This window comes from Bos taurus, chromosome 5, assembly GCF_002263795.3.
Source record: "Bos taurus isolate L1 Dominette 01449 registration number 42190680 breed Hereford chromosome 5, ARS-UCD2.0, whole genome shotgun sequence".
NCBI classification, from domain to species: Eukaryota; Metazoa; Chordata; class Mammalia; order Artiodactyla; family Bovidae; genus Bos; species Bos taurus.
The window spans coordinates 62,890,536-62,917,667 of NC_037332.1; the positions used below are offsets into that span (position 1 = coordinate 62,890,536).

Here is a 27,132-nt window from a genome sequence, read left to right on the forward strand (position 1 = left end):
GGGGAGGGGGACGGTGATTGAGGCATGGCCCTTGCTCTTGAAGGCACACAGGTGGGGAGCGGATATAGGAATACTTTACTGAGAAGTGAGATTTGAAAGGGAAGAGGGCACTCTGAGGGCACCCAGGAAGGCCACTGACACCGTGTTGGGAGGCAGGGGAACTTCCTGGAGGAGGTGAACCAGGCTATGTCCTACCCAGCTCTCAAACCTCCATTGGTTTTCTTCAAGAGTCAGAATAAACCCAAAGTCCTCGGAGTGACTTCTTGGGGCCCTGCCTGCCAAGCCCATGCCCTCTGTGCCCATCAGCTCTCTGAATACACTCCAGACACCTGTGTTCTTTCTCCCCTAATGTCAGAGTGTGGCACAAATGTCACCCCCTCACCAGTTTACTGCATGTAAAGTAGCACCTCAGCTTTTCTGCTCTCCTCTTCTGCTCTCTTCTTTATAATCCTTATGCCATACACATCATGTTTATATGTTCATCTGCCACTAAAATGTACACTCACAAAGGTGGACTTCATTCCGTTTACTACGGTTTCCCTCTAACGTTGACAAGCTCCCAGCAACCCAGTAACCAACAGGCACCCAATCCGTTCCTGTCAACTAGACATTATTTCAAAATTAAGGTATACGTCCAAATGGAGAGCTGGAAAACTAAGCTTCCTGGTGAAGATGGGGGTGTGGAGCAGCATGCGCAGAGTCCCTGAGGGGAAGGGAGTGAGGGTTTGCAGTCAGGGTGCTGAGGGGGAGCTGGGAGGAGACAGCTGAGGGTGAGGAGGTGAGCAGGGCCAGGTCAGGCTGAGCCTCGACCTTGAACCAAACTGAGCTAGAAAACGTCAACACCATTTCATTGCCTGTGTATACAAGGTCATGCAGGCCCTGCCTGGGTAAAGCTTGAGTTCTAAGCTCTCATGGTGATAGGGGGGCGGATCAGGGAGGGGGCTGGGGCAGTTCTGCACCAGACCTCCCTGTCTGTCTTTGGTGTTTCCACGTGTGCCCCTGGCTGCTCTGCTCAGGAAACCTGGAACAAGGGAGCTGGCCAGAAGGCTATGGGGTTCGTGCTTTTCAGCTGCATGTGATCTGTCTGTACCTCCACAAGGCTGTGGGGGGGAATGTCACATGTCTAATCACAGGATATTCTCAACAGTAAACTATTGGGGCCGAGGGAAATGGAACACAGACACCTGCTGAGGGGGACGGGATCTTGGGGCAGTTAAAGAGCAGCAGTATTATTCACTGTATGTTCCATCTTTTTCAGTGAAGGCTTCTAAATGAATATTCTATGAGCCCGTATGGTGCACATCCCTTCATACTCGCCTGGAAGAAGTCTACAGGGACCAAAGAAAAGTCAGATGGAGGTAGGAACAGATTTATCCAGCCCACATGGGAATGTATACAATACAACAGACTAGAGCTAGTCCCCCAAATATTCTGAAAATTTCTGGATATTTAACCTGCTTTCCTGTGGGGTAAGACAGACAATATATAGGAGAGGCCTCTTTGTGTAGCTGGGGCCTGGATGACCAGCTGTAGTCAGCTGTGCAGAAATGAGGGGGAGACAAAGCCAGGTGGAGGGAACACAGGTAGGTGGAAGCTTTGTCTATTCCAGGAATAGGGAGGCTGAGTGCCTGGGAGGAGTGTGGTGGGAAGTCAAGGCTGTGGTACCATGATGTGGCTGCCCTGTGGAGGAAGGGAGTTTCAGGAGATGTACTAGAGTAGTTTTGGAGATGTGGTGGTGATGGCTAGGATGGGAAGAGTGACAGAAGAAATGGAGAGGCGTGGATGGAGCTGAGAGATGTTTTAGGGGCTGAATGGATGGAATCTGCTTGTGGGCTGGACACAGGGCTGAGAGGAAAACAGGAATCAAGTCTGCTTTCTAGATTGATGGCTTGAGCAACTTGGTGACTGGTTAGCCTGGTTACTAAGCTGGCAGAGGTAGGGAGAGAGAAACAGCTTTGCAGAGAGATCAAGAATTCTGTTCTAGGCATAGTAAGTTTCAGCTGTCTGCTAAGTATCAAAGGAGAAATTGAACCTGTAGGTCTGGAGCTCTGGGAGTGCATCAGGGTTGGGAGCCAGTGGGGCTGGGAGGTGCTGAGGTGGGAGGACGTGCAGTTCCTGGCAATGGTCAGCAGTGAGGGACAAGCATGGGTGTGAATGGTGAGGTGGAAGAAAAGATCTGAGATGTGAGCTGTCAAGGAGCAGAGGCCAAAGAGAGGTCATGAACAAGAAGCCACATGATCTCCAAGCATGGTGCTTCTGCAAACATTAAAAACCCTACAAATTCCCCATGACCTGGGGCCGGTGGGGAGGAGGAGAGTCACAGATGGAAGGATATATGGGTGTGAGAGTGATGCCTCTGTGATGGCACTGCTGCCCGGAGTCCAAGAGTTCCACGGATGCCATACGGAGCAGAAACCAGAAGTGAGGCTGGCTGGCAACATTCCAGCTTCTGGGTACTGCTACTACCCGAGGAGGCCGCTTTGAAGTCAGGAAAGTCTGTTAGGACAGGATGTGTGCAGGGCGTGTGGGAGGGAAGGGGAGGGAATTCCTGGAGGAAGGCAGATGCGAGGAGGAGGGGCAGTAGCTTCTGAACAATCCTGCTCTGCAGGAAGCCTCAGCTGCTGCGGGGAGAACACAGGGCCTGGTGCCCAGGCCTCTCCCACCCTGACTCCGTGCACAGCTTGAGCCCCCAGCTTCTACTTGATGGGTACCAGGGACACCCTCGCTGTGAGCCTCTACCAACCTCTCTGCTGCCCAGTGGCCTGGAAGAGGCCTGCCCCCTGGAGGGATGGCAGCTGAGGCCTCAGGGAACTTGGTCCCCAGGTAGCTTGGATCTAGAGGAGAGATTGACCCGGGACAGCAGCACCCAGCCCCCTCCCAGGCTGCTGCAGGGCACAGGGTAAGTGGGATTTTCTCAGGAGCCTCCAGGTTCAGTAGACGGTCCCCAAGACTGCAGGAACTGGGCTGAGAGGATGACAGTTACAAGCCAGGACAAGGCTGAGGGGAGGACAGGAAGGGCAGGCCCTGGATTCTTACCAGCACCCACACCACCATAGATCCTTCCCTTCAGTTCTCAGATCACCTGTGTCTTGTCTACTTACCACCGACTTTCGAATGCTGACGCGGGGCTTGGGGATGGGCTTGGAGGGCTTGTTTTCAAAGCTTTCTGGAAGCGTGGAGGAATGCCCCCCTTTCCTGGCTTGCAGTGCAAGCTGATAGGCGACTTCAAATGCCTGTCCAAGTGTTAGGATGATCTCATAGGCTAAATTCTGCAAGAGAAATGAGAAAGCGTTTACAACAGCATCCTGCAGGTCAGAACAGAGTCACTGAGCACACAAAGAGAGGACATTGAGGGGGTGAACCGGCGAGGACATTGAGGGGGTGAACCGGCGAGGACCTTGAGCTGCTCCACCTGACGTGGCAGCGAGTCAGGGGAAATCTGACAGACTGCACACTCTGGGTCCAAGTTAGGGTCTAAGGAGGCATCAGTCACTGCTGCAATACACACGCCTACAGCTACCCTAAGGAGCCCGCCCTGGGTGACTGTTTTGCTCCCAGGCCTTAGAAGGCAAGGGGTTATACCAGTCCCTCAGCCTGTGAGGGTGAGCCCACACACTCCCCACGAGGTGCTCCTGAGAAGTTTGGGTCTTTTTACCTCCAACATCTGTGATTCAGTGAACATCTCTGAAACACAATCACAGTCTAATTTAGGCAGAGGGGAGAGGCATTAGTCATGCTGGTGTGGTGTCTCGCAGTCACAGCAGCAAGCATGCAAACAGAGCCAATTATCCATCTATTTCTTGAGGCATCTGCTCTCCCTGTGGGTCCACTCCATATTTTATCACTAAATCAGTGTGAGAAAGGAGATTCTGCCCGAATGCCATGCCACGCAGTGCCTGGGAGAAATTCTTTTCTTCAGACCTTCAGTCATTCCCCTCAGGATGATGTCTTACTTCTCTCCTCAGGTTCTTACTTCATTTCTGCCTTCTCTTTCGAGCACTGTCCCACCCCATCTTCTCTCACTGAGAAAACAAGACGTTGACCCTGAGGTCAACAGCACATCAATGAACCATATGTCTATGGGTTACAGTGAGTTTTCTTAAAACCACTGCCCCAGCTGAGTGCCGGCAAGGTCTGTCTCAAGTTTCCACGCTGATGAACATCCCTAGATGTCTGTGTGTGGTTTCTCAAAACCAGAAAAACTTTGCTGATTTTGCATCCTGTGACCCTGCCTCCTCAATCCAGGACACAGAACAGCTCAATTCCCACGACTGAGGGGTCTGGTGGGGACTGTTCCATCTTGATGAAGGAGGAGGGAGACGCAGGATGGCCATCAGAGGCCCTGTGGAAGAACCCGTGGGTTTCCACCCTGACCAGAGTTTAGATCCATGCTGGCCTGCTGGCAGATCTAAATGCTTCTGAGCGTGAGAACTAGTCTCACAGAGGACATGTCTTCTCTTTAGAGACACAGGTGAAGAAGCGACACCCCACAAGACAAATGTGTGCTTACTGGAGACACTGAGCCTCACACAGCCAGCCAAGCTCTTCCTTCAATGAACATGGGCCAGTATTTGCCTCCTTGGATGAGTCAGACCAGGAAATTAGCAATGTACCAACAAATGCTAGCAGAGGAGGGCTGACCCTCACATCGCCACCAGGGTGGTGCCCTGGAAAGGGGCGCCGGGCTTAGGCTGCCCCACGAAGTCTGGGCTCTTGTCTCGTTCCGGCTGCTGTGGAGGTGGATGATGGCTGTCCATCCATCAGGAGCAAGCACTGGTGCTCTAGGCGGGCAGCTGGACTGAGGGAAAGATGGCAGACTCAGCAATTCTGTAACATGCAGCTTTTTGATGCTGGGACAAAGGTACTTAATGAGTGTGAATTCCTTTACCGTTAACCTAAAAACAAGTTCCTGAAAGTGAGATTTACTTACAGCTCCAGTGTCTTCAAATGAAGGCCATTTGAGCAGGTGAGATTTTCACAAGACTATTATCAGAAGGCTAAAAGTTTTTGAAAGGTTCTGGTTAGAAGCTCTACCCTTTCATTTTAAAGACGTTCCCAGTGGTAGGAAACCACTGAGATAAGACACAGAGACCCGACTAGCCCATGAGGTTCCCTGCCAGGTGGCCTCTCCTCATTTGGCTTGCATTCTCCATGACGTCTTGGCTTTTCATCTTATTTAGAATGCTCATTTTGAGAGTTGTTCTTTTATGATCTGTCAAGAGCTGGACATTGTTACCTCGCCTACGCTTTCTGTCATCTCGGTGTTTGAGGCTTCGATCCTGGATGCCAGCGACAGCCTGCAAGGAGCAGCTTATGGGGCTTTGCATGCAGAGAGTCCTGGGGCCCTAGAAGGACTCAGCAGATGGGGCCTGCGGACATGCACCTGAATGGTGCATGTCTCCTGCCTCCTCTTAATACCATCCCCACTACTTAAGATGGGAGGAGAGTTACTGCCCGAGCAGGAGACTCAGGACCAAAAGTGATACCACGGTCGGACCAGAGCGGCTTAGGTGACATGCCCTTCCTTCCTCCTCGGAGCCAGGCCTGCTGACCCCAGAGATGCTGCCTGGCATGTGGATCCAGGGACGCTGCTTAAAAAACCCGAAACCCCAATTAGTCTCTGCTTACAGCATATCATCATCTTCACAGCTGGGGAGGCCAGTGCCTGGCACACTGCAGGCATGCAGGGGATCTTGTTTGCTGAATGAATGAATATCTAAAGGCCAAGCTGGAGTAATAACACTACTAGTTATTACTATAGGTACCATAGCTACTGTTAAGTGAGGACTTTGTAGATATTAGGCACTGAACCAACCAATAAAGTTTACCACGATCAGCTGCAGTGGAATATCATTATCCTCATTTTGTAGATGAGGAAACTGAGGCTCAGAAAGGTTAATCTGACATCACAAGCTAGAAAGTTACAAAGCAGTGGTATGAACCAATATTTGTGACCTAAAAGTCTATGTTCTTTCAAACTAATTTGAAAAGATTTATGCACCCCAGTGTTCACAGCAGCACTGTTTACAATAGCCAAGGCGTGGAAGCAACCTCAAGTCCATCAACAGATGAATGGATAAAGATGTGGTATATAAGGGAATATTAATCATAAAAAATGAAATAATTCCATTTTAACATGCATAGACCTAGAGATTAGCATACTATGTGTAGTAAGAGATAAATATCATGATATCACATATGTGGAATCTTAAAAAATGATACAAATCAACTTATTTACAAAACAGACTCCCAGACACAGAAAGCTTATGGTTACCAAAGGGGAAGGTCGGGGGACAACTTGGGAGTTTGGGATTAACATATACACACTACTGTATATAAAATAGAAAAACAAAGGCCTACTGTATAGCACAAGGAACTATATTCAGTATCTTATAACAACCTATAATGGAAAAGAATCTGAAAAAATAATATATATAAAAGCAGATGCCTAGGCTGGTAACTCTGACTCAAACTGAATCTCTTAACTTTGTATCAATTCTGCCAATCCACTGTATTTTATATAAACACCTGGAATATTGTGAGTCAACTATGCTTCAAAAAAGGTATGTTCCCACCCTCCCCATGTGTGGTAGCTTGTCTCCAAGGTGGCAGGCATCACTCTTCTGCTTCCCTCATGCCACGGTGTTCCCATTGAGAGGCCTAGTCTGTTCTTTCACCTCCTTGAATCTGGATTAGATATCCTGACTTCCGTAACTAGCAGAATGTGCAGAAGTGACATGCTGGGACTTATGAGATTAGATTGTGAGGATCTTTCAGCTTCTACCTGGACCTCATGGAACACTCACTCTGAGGAAAACCAGCCACATAGAAAAACATCTCATCTTGAGATTAACACACTGTATGCCCAAGCTGGCCAGGGGAAGAGGCTGCCTGTAGAGAAACAGCAGTTGAGGCCATCCCAGGCCAGCCTCCAGATAAATGAAGTGAAGGAGTGACACCAGACATTCAAGAGCCAAGAGATGCCACACCCAGGATCCCAGACAGATGGTCCCATTGGAGGCCCCAGATATCATGGAGCAGAAGTGTTCTGCTTTGCCCAGATACCTGACTCTCAGAATTGTAAACATGATAAAATGGATGTTTTTTTTTTTTTTTTTTAGGGTTTCCAAGTGAGTTTATTCATTCTCCACTCAATGCATCTTATGTTTTGACAAGAACAACAAAGAACTAGAAAATATCCAGATGTTTAAAACTTAAGTAACATGTTTTGAAATAACAATTCAATCAGAAAATATTTTTAAATTATGAGGAAAAGAGACATATCAAGAATTTTAAGAGCGACAGCTAAAGCAGCACTCAGAAGAAAAATGATCGTACTAAAATGCAGAGTTTGAGTACTGCAAACTCAGTGATCTCAACTTCCATCTTAAGAAGCTGCATAAGGAAACGCAAAGAAATTAGAATCTCTTTATCTCTAATAATACAGAGAAAAGTAAAACCTAAATAAGTAGAATGAGAAAATCAACAGAGTTAAATGTTGGTTCTTTAAGAGTAGTAAAAATGATCATTCCCAAGCAAGACTAATCAAGTAAAATTCCAGTGAGAAATAAACTGTCAGCATCAAGAACAAATAAATACATTTTAACTGACTCCTGCATAAGACACGGAGATGAGGAGAAGCAAGGGAGAGGATGAAAAACTGTACCTGTTTCGAAGCCATCCAGAAAAATCACGTTTCAGATTCTATTGTATTCAATTTAATCCCACGTACATTCATTAGAAGAGAACATAAGGACTATCAATCTAGTATTATCTGCCTAGAAAGGGCAAGCACATGAATTTTTGAAATAAAGTTGAGTTCAAATTCATTCTCTACCTTGACCTAAATGTATGACTTTTAGGAAATTATATAAACTTTCTGAACTTATTCTTCTCATTTAACAAATGGAGGATAGTAATATCAACCTCACAGGGCTGTTGGAAGGATTAGAGATAAAACACCAAGCACAGGAGTAACTTACACTCTACAGAATGTAACATGACCCATAACCACAGCATCTGTAGTTTATCTGTAGGAAAGATACAAAAATATATCTTGGCATAACGTCATTCATTTTGATATGTGACCTTTGCTGAAAAGTCTGGGCATTTATTTTTCTTGACCAGCCAACAGGTTTGGAGAGGTCATTCTTCAACACAGAGGATGTTACCAACATATTAGCAATATAAAAGAATCGTATGAAAAATAAAATAAAAAACTATATAAAATTTCTACTCTAACTTTATACAGTAATTGGTGTGCTGTGATTCATGGGGTCGCAAAGAGTCAGACATGACTGAGCGACTGAACTGAACTGAATTTTTCTTGACTATTAGATCAAGATAAAAACTATGTCAATAGCATAAGTTATTTTAAGATCCCGGAGGAAAAGGTTTCCATCTCTGGTGTTAATTTTATGACGAAAGTTTCCCCCAAAGTCCCAACTTTCCACCAGCATGTCTCCTGAATCGTGTGTGTTGATCTGCACTGCCAGGGCTCAGCCATGCTGACTGACCCATCTGCAAGATGAATCCTCAGGATCTTTGAAGAAACTGGTCACGGCTGAGATTATCCATGCATCTAAATTTGACATTTCTTCCATCTAAGATGGACTTCAGTTTCCTTATAGAGGAGCCAGAGCATGAGTCACTGGGAGGTTTTCCAGTGTCATGTACCAGCCAAGCCTCTAGTTCAACCTGTGGCCTCAAGTTAGGGGCTTCCACTCGTCCAAATATGCTCATGCTATCAAAGGCATTCTCCAACGATCCATTGAGCACCACCCGGACTGTACTACAGGCACTTTCTGCAAACCTTTCAGACAGCACTTCCCAGAATACAGAAAGATAGTTGGTTCTGCAGTCTTTCCTCCAGTCTGGACAAGACCAAATGTTCAAATCAGAAGAGCCTGGCTCTCCACACCAGCTGAGGCCATCCGCAAGGTAACCCAGCAGCGTGTCCTCCAGAGTCATCAGGCGCTGCCTTTTCACGTATTCATGAGCCAGCTCCTTCGTTTTGCTCCAGAAGACTTGCTGGCCACAAGGCACAGTGGGAGGTGCCAGGTTGATCAGGGAGTTGTAGTCTTCCTTTGTCGCTTTGCAGGGATCCTTGGAAATGAAGGTACTCATGAATGCCTGCCTGATCGCTTGGCAGTTTCTGCTTCTGGAACCCGGCCGGATCGTCTGGGTGTAGGTGTCGCATCGCTCCTGGATGATTTTCTGAAAATCAGCGGTGCTGCCTGCCCCGTGCCACCTGTTGAGCCCGGAGTAGTGCCACTTGTAGATTCCGATCGCCCCCCCCCCCGGTGATCCCCGCCACCAGGAAGAACAGAAGAACGCACCAGCAAAGCTTCTTTATCGGCGTGCAGCAGTCGGCCATGGGGTCCGATGAGGGTCTCCCGGACCAATTTGTAGAAGCGGCCGCTGGAGTCTGAGCGGCCGGGGAGGAGAGCGCTAGCCCGTTTCTCAAACTGCACTTCCCCTTTAGCGCTGGCTCGCCTTTTCTCTCGCTTCCTTTCCTACTCCTCCCCCCTCCTTCGAAGTCCCTCAGTGGCGATCGCTGATAAAATGGATGTTGTTTTATAGCACTAAGTTTTGGGTGTGGTTTGCTAAATAAACAGCAATAGATAACTGGAATACCATGCAATGCTAAGGAAGGCTGGTTAGACCTCATTCAGGTGGCAGGAAGAGGAACCATCAACCTGCACGTGGGGATGAACAGTACAGTCATAATTAGCAAGCCAAATCCAACAAAACAAAGTTCATGTACCATGACCAGGTTGGATTCACTGCATGGTTGGTCACTTGGAAAGTTCAACATACACAAATTAATCAATGTGATACACCACATCAACAAAAGATAAAAACCATATGGTCATCTCAAAAGATACAGAAAGAGCATTTGATAAAATTCATCAACATCCATTTATGATAAAAACTCTTATGGAAGTGGGTATAGAGGGAATATACCTCAACATAATAAAAACTATGACAAACCCATGATCCATATAATAATAGTGAAAAGCTGAAAGCCTTCCTGCTACGATCTGGAACAGGTATTCTTGGGTATCTCAAGAATACCCACTCTCACCTCTTCTATTCAAGTTAGTAAGTCCTAGCCAGAGCAATTGGAAAAGAAATAAAAGGTATCCAAATTGGTAGGGAAAAGGCAAAATTGTCTTTATATGCAGATACATATTATATATGCATACTATACACGGAAAACCCAAGATTCCACTCAAAACTATTAGAACTGATAAATTCAGCAAGGTAGCAGGATGTTAAGAGTAACATACAGAAATGGATTGCATTTCTTTACATTAACAATGAAGTATCAGAAAGGGAATATAAACTATCTCAACATTACATCGAAAAGTATTTAGTAATAAACCTCACCAAGAAGGTGAAAGACTTATATGCTGAGAACTACAAAATGTTAATAAAGGAAATCAAAGACTATTCAAAGACATGGAAAGATATCCCATGCTCTTGGGCTGGAAGATTTAATATTGTTAAAATGGCCATACTGTCCAAAGCAATATACAGATTTAAAGTGATCCTTATCAAATTACCTGTGACATTTTTCACAAAACTAGAATAATCCTCAAATTTATATGGAACCATAAAAGACTCAAGATTGCCAAAGCAGGAAACCTAATTCTCCCAGTCTTCAAGCAATACTACAAAGCTATAGTAATCAAAAGTGTGGTATTGGCACAAAAACAGACATATGGATCAATGGACAGAGTAGAGTCCAGAAATAAGCCCATATACTTATAGTCAGTTAATCTACAGCAAAAGAATCAAGAATATACAATGGGGAGAAGACAATATCTTCAGCAAGCAGTGTTGGAAAAGTTGGACAGCAGCATGCAAATCACTGAAGTTAGAACACACTCTCACATCATACACAAAAATAAACTCAAAATGGCTTAAAGAAGTAAAATATAGGTCATGACACCATAAAACTCCTAGAAGAGAACACAGGCGAAACATTCTCTGACATAAATTGTATCAATGTTTTCTTGGGTCAGTCTCTCAAGACAATGGAAATAAAAGCAAAGATAAACAAATAGGACCTAATCAAACTTCTAAGCTTTTCAGAGCAAAGGAAACCATAAATGAAAGGAAAAGACAACATACAGACCAGGAGAAAATATTTGCAAAATGATGCAACCCATACAACTTGACTTCCAGAATATAAAAACATCTTATACAACTCAATAATGAAAAAAAAAAAAAGCCCAATCAAAAAGTAGGCAGAACACCTAAAAAGACATTTCCTCAAAGACAACGTACAGATGGCCAATAGGCACATGGAAGAAGCTTAACATTGCTAATTATTAAAGAAATGCAAATCAAAACTACAGTTAGGTACCACCTCACACAAATCAGAATGGCTGTCATTAAAAAGTCTACAAATAAATGCTAGAGAAGGTGTGGAGAAAAGAGAACCCTCCTATGGCTGTTGGTGGGAATGTGAATTGGAATAGCCACTATGGAAAACAGTATGGAAGTTACTGAGAAAGCTACAAATAGAACTGTATGACCCAGCAATACCACTCTTGTGCATATATCCAGACAAATACATAATTCAGAAAGATACATGCACCCCTGTGTTCATAATAGCCAAGACATGAAAATAACCTAAATGTCCACTGACAGATGAATATATAAAGAAGATACTATACATATATACAATGGAATACTACTCAGCCATAAAAAGAATGAAATAATGCCATTTGCAGCAATATGAATGGACCTGGAGATTATCATACTAAGTGAAGGAATCCAGAAAGAAAAATATTTAAATGTGGAATCTAAAATATGACACAAATGGACATATCTATGAAACAGAAATAGACTCACAGAGAAAACAGACTTGTAGTTGCCAAGGAGGAAGAGGACAGGGGAGGGAAGGATGGGGAGTTTGGGGTTATCAGATGCACACTGTTATAGAAAGAATGGATAAACAAGGCCCTACTGTATAGCACGGACTTCCCTGTTAGCTCAGCTGGTTAAGAATCCGCCTGCAATGTAGGAGACCTGGGTTTGATCCCTGGGCTGGGAAGAACCCCTGGAGGAGGGCATGGCAACCCACTCTAGTATCCTTGCTTGGAGAATCCCCATGGACAGAGGAGCCTGGTGGGCTGCAGCCCATGGGGTTGCAAAGAGTCAGACAGGACTGAGCGACTAAGCACGCACTGTATAGCACAGGAAGCTATATTCAGTATCTTGTGATAAACCATAATGCAAAAGAATATGAAAAAGAATATAAACTGAATCACTTTGTTGTATAGCAGAAATTAATGCAACATTGTAAATCAATTATACTTCAGTAAAATTTAAAAAATAACAGTACCCAGTCCCAGGAGGTCGGAGCCTCTACCCCCAGCCCTGACCTTGGGAAGGCTAGCTGATGCTTGTGATCCATTGGGTCACAGTAAGCACCTGGGTGTCCCTCCACATGCTGGCCCAAACCCCAGCTGACAACCACACTTTCATCTCTGGTTGCTACTTCGCTTGGGCATAAATCCAAACTCATTTAGTTTTATGTTCACTACCTCCCATCCCTCAAATGCTATAACTGGGTTGTCTCTGACCCTAGCTCCTAGCTTACTGGAAAATACCTGCCTTGGCCTTTCCAGCGTGACTCTCTTCTTGAGATCACACTTATTACAGCAATTGACTTTGAGTACTGTCTACCTTACACAGACCGCAGAGAAAGAAGGAAGCCTGTATCACTGCATGTGTCTTCAGGGCTGGCGTCGGGGGGGAGGGGGGTGACTACTGGGAAGAGTATGCTCTGAGCTGGTTTTCTTCTCTCAAAATGGGGATAGTAACACATGATGTATGCACCTTACTGGATTACCTTGAGAATCATTCATAATAACATTTACCCTAATGACAATTAACGTTTATTATTCATTGTGTGCCATGCTGCACATGGACTGTCTCATTTAATCCTAACAGCCACCCTGTGGAAGTTACATTAAACAGCTGTGGGGCCATTATCATCTCTGTTTTGCATGTCAGAGAATTAAGCTCAGGAAGGTTAAATAACTTGTTCACAAAGACAGCACCTGGCTGAGCTGGGCTTTAAATCCAGTGGTCCCTATAGGCTGTGCTCTTGACCACTGTACCTTAGAATTATACTTAAGACTGGCTCAGATGGTAAAGAATCTGCCTGCAATGTGGGACACCTGGGTTCGGGAAGATCCCATGGAGAGGGAAATTGCAACCCACTCCAATATTCTTGCCTGGAGAATTCCACGGACAGAGGAGCCTGGTAGGCTACAGTCCATGGGGTTGCAAAGAATCGGACATAACCGAGCAACTAACACTTTCACTTCCTTTCTAAATAGAAGACTTCTGCATACCTAAATAGACATTAAAGAATACATACAGATGGCCATTAGGCATATGAAAAGATGCTCACCATTGCTAATTATTAGAGAAATACAAACTAAAACTACGTACAATGAGGTAGGGTCAGAATGGCCATCATTCAAAGTCTACAAGGAATAAATGCAGCAGAGGGTGTGGGGGAAGGGAACCTTCTATACTGTTGGTGGGAATGTAAATTGGTGGGTACTATGGTGGTTCCTTAAAAAACTAAAAACAGGGTTACTATATGATCCAACAATCTCACTGCTGGGCATATATCTGGAGAAAACTGTAATTTGAAAAGATAACATGCACCCCAATGTTCATAGTGGCACTATTTACAACAGCCAAGACATGGAAACAACCTAAGTGTATATCAACAGAGGAATGGATAAAGATGTGGTATGCCTCTCTCTCTATATATATATAGATATAGATGGCTTCTCTGGTGGCTCAGACAGTAAAGAATCGCCTGCAATGCAGGAGACCTGGGTTCTAAGATGTAGTGTGTGTGTGTATATTATACACACATACACACAATGGAATACTACACAACCATAAAAAGAATGAAATAATTCCACTTGCAGCAATGTGATAGAGATTACTATGAGAAATAAGTCAGAGAAAGACAAATACCATATGATATCACTTATATGTGGAGACTAAAGTATGATACAAATGAACTTATCTACAAACCGAGATAGACTCAGAGACCTAGAAGACAAACTTATGGTCACCAAGAGGGAAAAGTGGGGGAGGAATAAATTAGGAATTTGGGATGAACAGAGTCACACTACTACATATAAAATAGATAAGCAACAAGGACCTGCTGTATAGCACAGGGAACTATATTCAATAAACTATAATGAAAAATATATGTATAACTGAATCGCTTTGTTGTACACCAGAAACTAACACAACATTATAAATTAACTGTACTTCAATTAAAAAGTAGAAGACCTCTTCAAACTGCTAAAAAAGAAAAAAATCTTAACATTAAATCCAGAAGCTCCTGGGTGATAGATGCATCTTGGCTGGGTGAAGGTCTCATGTTTGGAGGGTGTCTCCCGTCAGGCAGGAGGTGTTCTCTAGGCAGAGGGTGTTCTCTACAATTTCACGTGAACTGTTAACACAGGGATTCTCAGCTGGTGGCCCTGCCCCTTGCATGGTGAGGGATGATGTAAGGGATGAAAGGCAACTCTTCCTCTCCAACGGAGTGTCTTCGGGGTGAAGGCAGGGAATCTCAATTCAATGGGGACACCTGTCCCAGGGGGCACATTACAATCTCCAAAGGCCTTCCCCTTCTCCACCCCCTAGGATTTTGATCTGTGGATTACATTAGAGGGCCACCATATTTTAAGGACAGATTTTAAGTATAATCTAAGGATGCAAACTTTGTTATTCTATGGAAACTAGAGAGGTCTGCAGGCCAGCCTGTATTTACTGTGAGCTTCTTAAGGCAGTCAGGACTGGCAGTTGAATGTCAATCACCATGGATATTACCAAGCTACTTCCTTATGTCAAGGGCTGAGTCCTTGGTGCCTGGCCTCTAACAGGTGTCCAGGAATTGCTCCCTGAATGATGTCAGGGAGAGGGGGCTCAGGATACAGACAAAGAGGTGTCCCTCATCGACCTCCTGCATCTCATCTGGCACTCTCATCACTTTGGTGTTAGAATAACTGCTGTGTAGACTACAGGTAGTCTGTCCCCTAGGAAAAATTCTGGCCACCCAGGTAAATACTTTCTATTAATTGGCACATCACTAGGATTTTTCTGTGTTGGAAACTCCGGGTTTGAATATCTTTTGGGCTCAAGGGTTCAATGGCATATTCACAAGAATATTCATCACAGTGTTAAAAATGTGCTTAATAGGGAATTGATTAAATATACTACATAGATCTACACAGGGGCTACTAGGCAGCCATTTAAGATGAAAATGGAGGCATTTAACAGACTGATTAAAAGACTCAGTAAAAAATTATGTATACATACAAACATAGATGGTATCTATGTGCATAGAAAATGGATATATATTAAAATGTTATTAAATGGTTATCATTGATTGCTGAGATCATTGAGTGTTGAGGACAGTTTTTTTATACTTCTTTGTATGTTTTGAACTTCATTCAAATGAAAATGAATTATTTTACAATCATAAAATAATAAGCTTTTGCATTTGAGAATTAAAAATAAGAGAAAATCTAGCTCATATCTATCACCTGCCTCTTTGTTCTTTGGCAGAGAGGGCTGGGAACTTCTCCAGGCAAAATCCAGACCCTGTTTTTTGGTGTTTCCATGACTCACCCCCATGAACCAGTGGCACTGGCCATCCATTTGGTCAAAAGTCTCATTTAAGCTCTTTAGTTTTCCATTGGATGTCAATTCTAGCATCTGCTCAGCTGAATTTTAGAATATTCAGTTCTTCCTTTAACCTGAAACCCCAATACCTTGACTCCAAGTCCAGAGCAAAAAGTCAACTCTTCTGTTCAATTTCTATTAAACCTAGCTGGAAAATGTTCTATGTGGACATTAACTTACGGACACATAGTCAATCCACTTTTGTAGCTGTGCTAGTTTTGATCCCTGCACCAAATCAGACCACCTGTGAACTTGAACTACATTCTACTTCCTCTCATACAGATGATAAAGCAGTAGTAACAACTATCACATGACTTTGCCAAGTACATCCCAGAGATGAGCTAAACGCCTGATGTGGATTATCTAACCCTCACAACCACTGTGTAGAGGAGGACTTATCTCCATTTTGTGTGTGAGAAATTCAGGGTTAGTGAGATTAACTTGGCCAAGTTCACACAGCTAGTAAGGGAAATAGCCAGGATTCAAACCCAGATCTGACTTTAGATAAGACTTCTGTGCCACTAGGCTGCCCTGCCTTGTTGCTTTCATGAATCTGCTGGTGTTCTGCCTCCACTTGCACTGAGGGACCCTCTGAGGAACCATCTTATGTTTTGGAGATTTGGCATATGAATGTTCGTGAAGACACCATTACATGATATCCTCTCTTGGAGACCTAGGAAGAAAAGTTCTTTCACCATCACATCAAAAAGAATAAAATACCTAAGAATAAACCTAAGGAGGCAAAACACCTGTACTCTGAAAACTACGGGATGCTGATGAAAGACATGAAAGATGACAGAGATGGAAAGATACACCATGATCTTGGATTGGAAGAATCAATATTGTTAAAGTGACCATACCTCCCCCAAAGCAATCTACAGATTCTATGCAATACCTACCAAATTACCAATGGCATTTTTCACAGAACTGGGAAAATTTAAATTTGTATGGAAACACAAAACACCCCAAACAGCCGAAACAATTGTGAGAAAGAACAACCGTGCTAGAGGAATCAGACTCCCTGACTTCAGACTATATGACAAAATTACACTAATCAAAACAGTGTGGTATTGGTATAAAAACAGACAGATTAACGCATCAGAATAGAGTCCAGAAATAAATCCACACACTTATGGTCAATTAATCTACAACAAAAGAGAATATAAAATGGAGAAAGGACAGTCTTTTTAATAAGTGGTGCTGGGAAAACTGGGCAGCTACATATAAAAAAAAAAAAAGAAATTAAAACATTCTCTAACACCATATACAAAAATGAACTCAAAATGGATTACAGACCTAAATGTAAGACTAGTATACTCTAAACTCCTAGATACTATAAAACTCCTAGAGGAAAATATAGGCAAAATACTTTTTGACATGAATTACAGCAACATATATTTTTTGGATTCATCTTCTAGAGTAATGGAAACAAAAGAAAAAATAAACTGAACCTAATTAAACTTAAAAGCCTTTGCATAGCAAATGAAACCATAAACAAGACTAAAAGACAACCTACAGAATGGGAGAAAATATTTGCAAATGATGCAACCAACAAGGCATTAATTTCCAAAATACACACAAAGAACCCAATCAAAAAATGGGCAGAAGACTTAAATAGACATTTCTCCAAAGATGATATACACATGGTCAACAGGCACATTAAAAGATGCTCAGCATCGCTAACAGAAATGCAAATCTAAACTACAATGATGTACCACCGCACACTGGTCAGAATGGCTGTCATCAAAAAGTCCACAAATAAATGCCAGAGAGGATGTGTAGAAAAAGGAACCCTTCCACACTGTTAGTGAGAATGTAAATTGGTGCTGCTGCTGTGAAGAACAATATGGAGTTTCCTTAAAAAAAAAAAAAAAAAAACTAAAAATAGAGGTACCATATGATCCAGCAATCCCATTCTTGGCCATGTATCCAGAAAAGACAGGAACTCTAATTTGCAGATACATGCACCCCAATGTTCAAAGCAGTGCTATTACAGTAGCCAAGACATGGAAGCAACCTAATGTTCATTGATGAATGAATAAAGATGTGGCACTCGTACACACACACCCTCACAGGACTATTAGCCATAAAATAATGAATGAAATAATTCATTTTTGAATGAATAATGCCATTTTCAGCAAGATGGATGGACTTGGAGATGATCATACTAAGTGAAGTCAGACAAAGACAACTATCATATGATATCACTTATATGTGAACTCTAACAAAATGATCCAAAGAACTTGTTTACAAAACAGAAATGGACTCACAGACATAGAAAACAAACATATGGTTGCCAAAGGGGGACTGGAGGGGATAAATTAGTAATTTGGGATTAACAGATACACACTACTATATGTAAAATAAATAACAAGGACTTATACCATATAGCACAGGGAACTATATTGAATTTATAATGGAAAAGAAACTGAAAAAGGATATATATATATGTGTGTGTGTGTATACACACACATATATGGGCTACCCAGGTGGCACTAGCGGTAAACAATCCACCCGCTCATGCAGGAGACGCAAGTTCAATCTGTATAACTGAATCACTTTGCTGTACACCTGAAACATCGTAAATCAACAATGCTTCGATTAAAAAAAAGTTCTTTCAGACATCAGTTTCATTGAAGTCTTGTCTTCTGAGAAGATGAGGTATAATCAACAAAGAAATATCAAGCACATGACGATTGTGTTTTCCTATTTACCTTGACTTCCAGGAAGCTCGGAGCCAAATCTTTGGCTCATTTCTAAAGACTATGTAGAATTCTGCAGTCTGTTATGCTGATGTTTAAACTTTCCCCTGGGTCTTGATCTTCCTTTTAGTGGGTATTTTCTCTACTTCTGATCCATGTATTATCTATTTTCAGATAAGATACCTGTACAGCATACATCCATGTACACTGCCTTAAGTCCTTTATGAAAGGAGACATAGTATAAATGGTGGATGTTTATTCACTTAAACATTTACTTGAGAGCTTATTTTGTTTAACTCTTTACTGAAAAGTGAATAACCAGGTACATCAGACATGAGTTCCCACATCATCTGGTGAAAGTGACAGAAAAGGAAGTGTGCTGAGGGGAGAGGGGACATCATAAAGGGAGAGGGCTCTGCTGGCTCAGGCTGGGAGGCTGCTGTGTACAAGTGGACCATTCTAATCTGTCCATGGGCACCTTCCCATCAGCATTAAAAAGTCCCACTGCATTTTAGTGACTAAAATGGAAGGAACTAATAATTGTAGTCCAGAGTCTCAGAAATCTACAGGGCCGAGTATTTGGCTCCCAGGAGCCAGCAGAGGCAATTCCTGAGGTCAGCAGAGGCCATCCCCACTTGAAGAGGGTGCAAATGACATGTGAGGAAAAGAGGGCTCCATCTGTGCAAGGAAACCCCAGGTGGGGCCAAGAAACTCGGGGCGTAAAGAGGAGCCTCTGCCTGGATCTCCTGTCTGGGCTGCGTGTGCCCTGGGCTGCCTGCCTCTGCACCATCACTGCCGCTGAGGAGATGGCACTAGGAAGGGGGTCTGGTCCTGGTGACATTTAGCTCCTTCTCCACCTGGGAGCTCCAGGATTCTCTGATTAGAAGCTGCTGTCTTACCCAACCAATGACGGACTGAGTTTAGAAATGTATGTACAGTTGATCCCACGTTTAAACAACAGCATTTTACCAAAGGCTGGACTGCAGGTCTCACCAATCCACCAGCCAGTGCACAGAGGTGCAATGCCTGGGGGCCCGGCTTTCACCACGGCAACAATCACCCCAAAACATCCTAAATGGCTAGGGCTTTTGTGTGTTATCAGATGGCTTTTATTCTGGCAATGTGCCCTTTCGCTACCTCTCCCTTTGCCTGGGGAGTTTACTGCTCATCCTGCGGAATCACCTGGACCATTATATCTTCCGGGAGCCTGCCCTGAATCACCCTCCCCAGCCCTCAGGCCTGAGCCAGGTGCCTTCAAAGTGCCCTGGGCACAGCGCCACTGACCGTGTGGCATTTATTAGGATTTTCTTTTTATAGGTCCAACTCCCCAGCCAGCTGAGTTCCTTGAGGGCTCTGCTCTCATTTGACTGCATCTCTAGGGCTCAGAACATAGCAGGTGCTCAAGCTTCCTGGAAGGTCCCTACGATAAGGGGACTTGCCCCCAAGGGTAAGATAAGGGTAACGGGATGGCCAGAGCCAATTCTGTCTTCTTTCCCACAGGCAGACCTGGGTGAACAAATGCTGAACCAATGCAGGTGATGCCCTTTGGGCCAAAAGACAAAGGAAAGTGTTTTACAATATTTGTCTGTTCAAGGTCTCCAGAAAGAAGCCACATTTCTCCTTCAGCTGTATCTTCTGTGATTTGTTTTTTTAAGACCCAGGGTAGGCTTCATCTACAACTTGCTTCACCCACGTCTTGAGGCAAAAATAACTGAAAATATTCTGGGCATGTTCACAGAATTCATTGACATCTCCTTAGCTCTACCTAGTTAGTCTCTCAAGTAAAGTCAGAAAATTTCATCTTGATAGTTTATATTTGCAGAATGGACTTCCCAGGTGGCGCTAGTGGTAAAGAACCTGCCTGCCAATGCAGGAGACCTAAGAGATGTGAGTTCAATCCCTGGGTCAGGAAAATCCTCTGGAGGAGGGCATGGCAACCCACTCCAGTATTCTTGCCTGGGGAATCCCATGGACAGAGGAGCCTGGTGGGCTACAGTCCATAGAGTTGCAAAGAATCAGACACCACTGAAGCAACTTAGCACACACACATTTATAGAAACAAACACTGCTTAATCACAGGTCTTCAGCATTTAGAAATTAAGTATTAGGCATCCTGCTAAAATGCCTATCTAGTCCAGGGCTGACATGGCAACTGGATAAAACAGAGAGCCTCTTTAGGGCTAATTCCAGCTAACTAAAAGTCATGAAATTAATATTTCTGTCTACATGGAACAGGGGTCTATGCAGAAATTTTTGAAAATACATAAAGAAATTTAAAAATTTTACTGCTGCGATACAGCCACTGCTACATTTTGGTTTATTTTACATTTGTATATATCCATGATTACTTTTATAAGCCATATGAATATTTATAAAAACAAAATTAGAATGATACTTTATGTGCAGTTTCATGAGTTGCTTTTTCATGCAACATTAAATCATGAATGGTTTTTGCATGCCATTAAATGGTCTTCAAGAACCAGATTTTTAAAGGTAGCAGAGCATTCCACTGCATCTACTAAGGTTTAAAGTCATGCCTTGCCCTGAGTCCATGAGGGTCAGCAGCTCAATGAAAGACAGAAAGGAGGTTGGGCCCCAGCTCAGTAAGTCAGGACTTGGTTTCTCATAAAGTTCCAGGTTCTCTGCAGCATGCACGCCCTGTGATCACCTATTCACACGGAACCACAGCCCACAGAGGCTGGATGGCAGGCCTCTCACACCTTCACCAGGGGGGCTGGCCTGCCTGGGCAGGAGGGGAGCATGACCCATCTCTGTCGTGTCACTCAGCAGAGATTTGGGGAAAGGGTGTGCAGGAGGGAAGTTTGCTAGATTTCAACTCCTCCCCACTTTTCAAAAATAAAAGCTCCAAGTGGAAGCTACTGTAAACCCTTCACCAACTCGTGATGCCTCTGAAAAGGGGCACCAGATTTAAGTCCCTTTTCACTTACCAAATTTTAACCCTTCTGAAAATTGTTCTCAAAGGGACAAGTCAGTTGATAAAAATGAGTTTTTCTTTGCTTATGGCAGATGCCTGTCTAATGCCTGACCTCATCTTTCCAAAGTGCATTAATGAATTGTCGCGCCTCCAAGAGAACCATGTGTTTTCACGCAAACTCAACATTCAAACTCAATCCCCTGCTCTGGGTGCTCCCGCCCTGCTTGGGGCTGGCACAGCCACAGGTACAGGATTTGACTGCAACTGTCTGTTACATCTAAAACTCAATATTAAATAAAATAAGATATGGCTTCCGGTCCCATCACTGCATGGTAAATGGAAGGGGAAAGATGGAAGCAGTGACAGATTTCCTCTTGGGCTCTAAAATCACTGTGGACAGTGACTGCAGCCATGAAATTAGAAGATGGTTGATGGTTGCTTCTTAGCAGGAAAGCTATGACAAATCTAGACAGTGTGTTAAAAAGCAAAGACATCATTTTGCCAACAAAGGACCATTTAGTCAAAGGCTGTATTCTTTCCAGTAGTCATGTATGGATGTGAGAGCTGGACCACAAGGAATGCAGAGTGTTGAAGAATTGATGCTTGTGAACTGTGGTGCTGGAGAGGACTCCTGAGAGTCCCTTGGACAGCAAGGAGATCAACCGTTAGTCAATCCTAAAGGAAATCAGTCCTGAATATTCATTGGAAGGGCCGATGCTGAAGCTCTAATACTCTGGCCACCTGATGAGAACAGCTGACTCACTGGAAAAGACCCCTATCCTGGGAAGATTGAAGGCAGAAGAAGAGGGTGAAAGAAGATGAGATGGTTGGATTGCATCACTGATTCAATGGACATAAACTTGGGCAAACTCTCGGAGCTGGTGAGAGGTAGGGAAGTCTGGTGTGCTGTAGTCAATGGGCTCTCAAAGAGTCAGACATGACTTGGTAACTAAACAACAATCTACTACATCCCTTTCCAAATAGGAAAAGGAGTACATCAAGGCTGTATATTGTCACCCTGCTTATTTAACTTATATGCAGAGTACATCATGAGAAATGCTGGGCTGGAAGAAGCACAAGCTGGAATCAAGATTGCCAGGAGAAATATCAATAACCTCAGATATGCAGATGACACCACCCTGATGGCAGAAAGTGAAGAGGAACTCAAAAGCCTCTTGATGAAAGTGAAAGAGGAGAGTGAAAAAGTTGGCTTAAAGCTCAACATTCAGAAAATGAAGATCATGGCATCCGGTCCCACCACTTCATGGGAAATAGATGGGGAAACAGTGGAAACAGTGTCAGATTTTATTTTTGGGGGCTCCAAAATCACTGCAGATGGTGACTGCAGCCATGAAATTAAAAGATGTTTACTCCTTGGAAGGAAAGTTATGACCAGCCTAGATAGCATATTCAAAAGCAGAGACATTACTTTGCCAACAAAGGTCCGTCTAGTCAAGGCTATGGTTTTTCCAGTGGTCATGTACGGATGTGAGAGTTGGACTGTGAAGAAAGCTGAGCGCTGAAGAATTGATGCTTTTGAACTGTGGTGTTGGAAAAGACTCTTGAGAGTCCCTTGGACTGCAAGGAGATCCAGTCCATTCTGAAGGAGATCAGCCCTGGGTGTTCTTTGGAAGGAATGATGCTAAAGCTGAAACTCCAGTACTTTGGCCACCTCATGCGAAGAGCTGACTCATTGGAAAAGACTCTGATGCTGGGAGGGATTGGGGGCAGGAGGAGAAGGGGATGGCAGAGGATGAGATGGCTGGATGGCATCACTGACTGGATGGACGTGAGTCTGGGTGAACTCCGGGAGTTGGTGATGGACAGGGAGGCCTGGCATGCTGCGATTCATGGGGTCGCAAAGAGTCGGACATGACTTAGTGACTGAACTGAACTGAACTGATGTCCCTTTCTAGAAATCTGTTTGCAGGTGAAGAAGCAACAGTTAGAACTGGACATGGAACAATGGACTGGTTCCAAATTGGGAAAGGAGTACATCAAGGCTGTATGTTTTCACCCTGCTTATTTAACTTATATACGAAATGCAAGATAGAATGAAGTACAAGCTGGAATCAAGATTGCAGGGAGAAATACCAATAACCTCAGATATGCGGATAACACCACCCTTATGGCAGAAAGCGAAGAGGAACTAAAGTGCCTCTTGATGAAACTGAAAGAGGAGAGTGAAAAACTTGGCTTAAAACTCAACACTCAGAAAACACATGTACACCCATGGCTGATTCATGTCGATGTATGGCAAAAACCACCACAATATTGTAAAGTAATCAGTCTCCAATTAAATAAATTAAAAAAAACTCAACATTCAAAAAATGAAACTCATGGCATCCGGTGCCATCACTTCTTGGCAAATAGATGAGGAAACAATGGAAAGAGTGAGACTTTATTTTCTTGGGCTCCAAAATCACTGCAGATGGTGACTGTAGCCATGAAATTAAAAGATGGTTGTTCCTTGGAAGAAAAGCTGTAACAAACCTAGACAGCATATTAAAAAGCAAAGACATTACTTTATGGACAAAGGTCCATCCAGTCAAAGCTATGGTTTTTCCAGTAGTCATGTATGGATGTGAGAGCTGAACCATAAAGAAAGCTGAGCATTGAAGAATTGATGTTTTTGAACTGTGGTGCTGGAGGAGACTCTTGAGAGTCCCTTGGACTGCAAGGAAATCCAACCAGTCCATCCTAAAGGAAATCAGTCCCGAATATTCATTGGAAGGACTGATGCTGGAGCTCCAATCCTTTGGCCACCTGATGCGAAGAACTGACTCACTGGAAAAGACCTTGATGCTGGGAAAGACTAAAGGCAGGAGAAGGGGACGACAGGATAAGATGGTTAGATGGCATCACTGACTTGATGGACATGAGTTTAAGCAAGCTCTGGGGGTTGGTGATGGACAGGGAAGCCTGGCATGCTGCAGTCCATGGGGTCACAAAGAGTCAGACACGACTGAGGACTGAACCCTTTTGAAACTCTGAGATCTTAGGGAGCAGGGCCATGTAACTAACTCAGGGTAGTTAGTTCAGTTGCTCAGTTGTGTCCAATTCAGGGTAGGCACTCTATAAATGTAGAAATTGTGGAGTCCTATCCCAAGGCCTCAAGTGCGAGGCTTTGCACCAAGGCTAGAGACACAGAGTCCAGAACCCAGGCCACCTCTGAAGCTGACTGAGCCCCTTTGTAACCGTTGCTGAAAGCTCCCATCCACCTTGATCATCACCAGCTAGCTTCCTGACCCCAAATGAGGCAAAAATGCCCACCCCTGTACTTACCCTACAGCACTCAAACAAATCACCTAATACCACCCTTCCAGCAGGAATTTCCTTTGTCTTGAGGCTATAAAGATTGACCATTAACCCACAAAAAGCCTCTGCTCTCCCTTGAGCCAGCCCGCTATTCTAATAGCATCCTGTGGGCTCTCTCTGGGGTGTCCGGAGGTCAGCCCACTGCGTTCGCAGCGCCTACATTACCTCCACTCCCTGCTCTTAATAAACTCACTCCCTTCTGAAATGCTCTGTCTGGAAATTCTTTTCCAACTTGCGCTTGAGCTGCCAGGACAGAAATGTGTTTTATACAGGCTTGGATTTTTCCCTCAGGTGTGGAACACTGCTGCAGCAAATATATGTTATAAACCAAATCCTCACACAGGGTCTGGTGAGAAAGAACACAAGCACCACCATAACTGTAGCTGCGGGTCTCCCTCCTCAGCGGCTAAGACGGACTGAACACCACGGGCATGTGTCCATGAACAGACATGGACGTGTGTCATCTCACTGAATCCTCACAATAACCCCAGGAGGAGGGTGCTGCTGTTATCTCTATTTTACAGATGAGGAAACAGGATTAGAGGCATTCTTGCTCAAATGATGAAACTAAGAAGTGCAGACCTGGGATTCAAAACCAGGCTGATTCTGTCAATATTGTGAAAGTGATCATACTGCCCAAAGCAATCTATAGATTCAATGCAGTCCCTATCAGATTACCTAATGGCATTTTTCACAGAACTAGAACAAAAAATTTCACAATTTGTATGGAAACACAAAAGACCCCAGATAGCAAAAGCAATCTTGAGAAAGAAGAATGGAGCTGGAGGAATCAACCTTCCTGACTTGAGACTATCCTACAGAGTTACAGTCATCAAGATCACATCGTGTTGGCACAAAAACAAAAATATAGACCAATGGAACAAGATAGAAAGCCTAGAGATAACCCACACACCCATGGGCACCTTATCTTTGACAAAGGAGGCAAGAATATACTTTGGAGAAAAGATAATCTCTTCAATAAGCAGTGCTGGGAAAGCTGGACAGCTATGTGTAAAATAATGAAATTAGAACACTAACACCATACACAAAAACTCAAAATGGATTAATGACCTAAATGTAAGACCAGAAACTATAAAACTCTTAGAGGAAAAAATAGGCAGAACACTCTTTGATATAAATCACAGCGAGATCCTCTATGACCCATCTCCTAGAGTAATGGAAAAAAATAAAAAATAAATGGGACCTAATTAAACTTAAAAACTTCCGTACAGCAAAGGAAACCACAAACAAGTTAAAAGGACAACCCTCAGACTGGGAGAAAATAATTGCAAATGAAGCATCTGACAAAGGATTAATCTCTAAAATATATAAGCAGCTCATGCAGCTCAATATCAGAAAAACAAACAACTCGATCAAAAAATAGGCAGAAGACCCAAACAGACATTTCTCCAAAGACATACAGATGGCTAATAAACACATGAAAAAATGCTCAACATCACTTATTAGAGAAATGCAAATCAAAGAATTGATGCTTTTCAACTGTGGTGTTACAGAAGACTCTTGAGAGTCCTTTTGGACAGCAAGGAGATAAAAATAGTCAATCCTAAAGGAAATCAACCCTGAATATTCACTGGAAGGACTGATGCTGAAGCTCCAATACTTTGGCCACCTGATGCAAAGAGCTGACTCATTGGAAAATACCCTGATGCTGGGAAAGATTGAAGGCAGTTGGAGAAGGGGGTGACAGAGGATGAGATGGTTGGATGGCATTGCCGACTCAATGGACATGAGTTTGAGCAAGTTCCGGGAGATGGTGAAGGACAGGGAAGCCTGGTGTGCTGTAGTCCATGGGGTTGCAGAGTCAAACATGACTTAGTGACTGAACAACAATAAGAAATCAAAACTACCATGAGCTATCACCTCACACCGGCCAGAATGGTCATCATCAAAACTACAAACAATAAATTCTGGAGAGGATATGGAGGAAAGGGAACCCTCTTGCACTGCTGGTGGGAATGTAAACTGATACAGCCACTATGGAGAACAATATGTAGATTTATTTTAAAAAGGAATAAAACTACCATATGACCCAGCAATCCCACTACTGGGCATATATCCTGAAAAAGCCATAATTGAAAAAGACACATGCACCCCAATGTTCATTGCAGCACTATTTACAATACCCAGGACAGGAGAGTGACCTAGACCCTTGACAGATGAATGGAAGTTGTGGTTCAGTTCAGTTCAGTCGCTCAGTTGTGTCCGACTCTGCAACCCCATGAATCACAGCACGCCAGGCCTCCCTGTCCATCACAAACTCCCGGAGTTCACTCAGACTCACACCCAACGAGTCAGTGATGCCATCCAGTCATCTCATTCTCTGCCATCCCCTTCTCCTCCTGCCCCCAATCCCTCCCAGCATCAGAGTCTTTTCCAATGAGTCAATTCTTCGCATGAGGTGGCCAAATATACATA

At 43.7% G+C, this 27,132-nt stretch overlaps 2 protein-coding genes across 9 annotated transcripts in view; both read right to left on the reverse strand.

Moving 5' to 3' along the window:
• The window catches only part of ANKS1B (ankyrin repeat and sterile alpha motif domain containing 1B), a 1,158,555-nt gene that overhangs the window by 2,023 nt on the left and 1,129,400 nt on the right, over positions 1-27,132 (reverse strand). For all 8 annotated transcript variants that reach the window (XM_024992182.2, XM_024992180.2, XM_024992184.2 and 5 more), the window contains one exon: positions 3,102-3,269. In XM_024992182.2, the coding sequence (XP_024847950.2) occupies positions 3,102-3,269 (168 nt within the window). The remainder of the gene's footprint in view (positions 1-3,101; positions 3,270-27,132) is intronic.
• LOC101907622 (ADP-ribosyl cyclase/cyclic ADP-ribose hydrolase 1-like) lies at positions 7,685-9,881 on the reverse strand. Its single transcript, XM_059887251.1, is given in 2 exon segments — positions 7,685-9,297; positions 9,299-9,881. Coding segments are annotated over 2 exon segments (1,134 nt in total). The 5' UTR covers positions 9,671-9,881; the 3' UTR covers positions 7,685-8,535.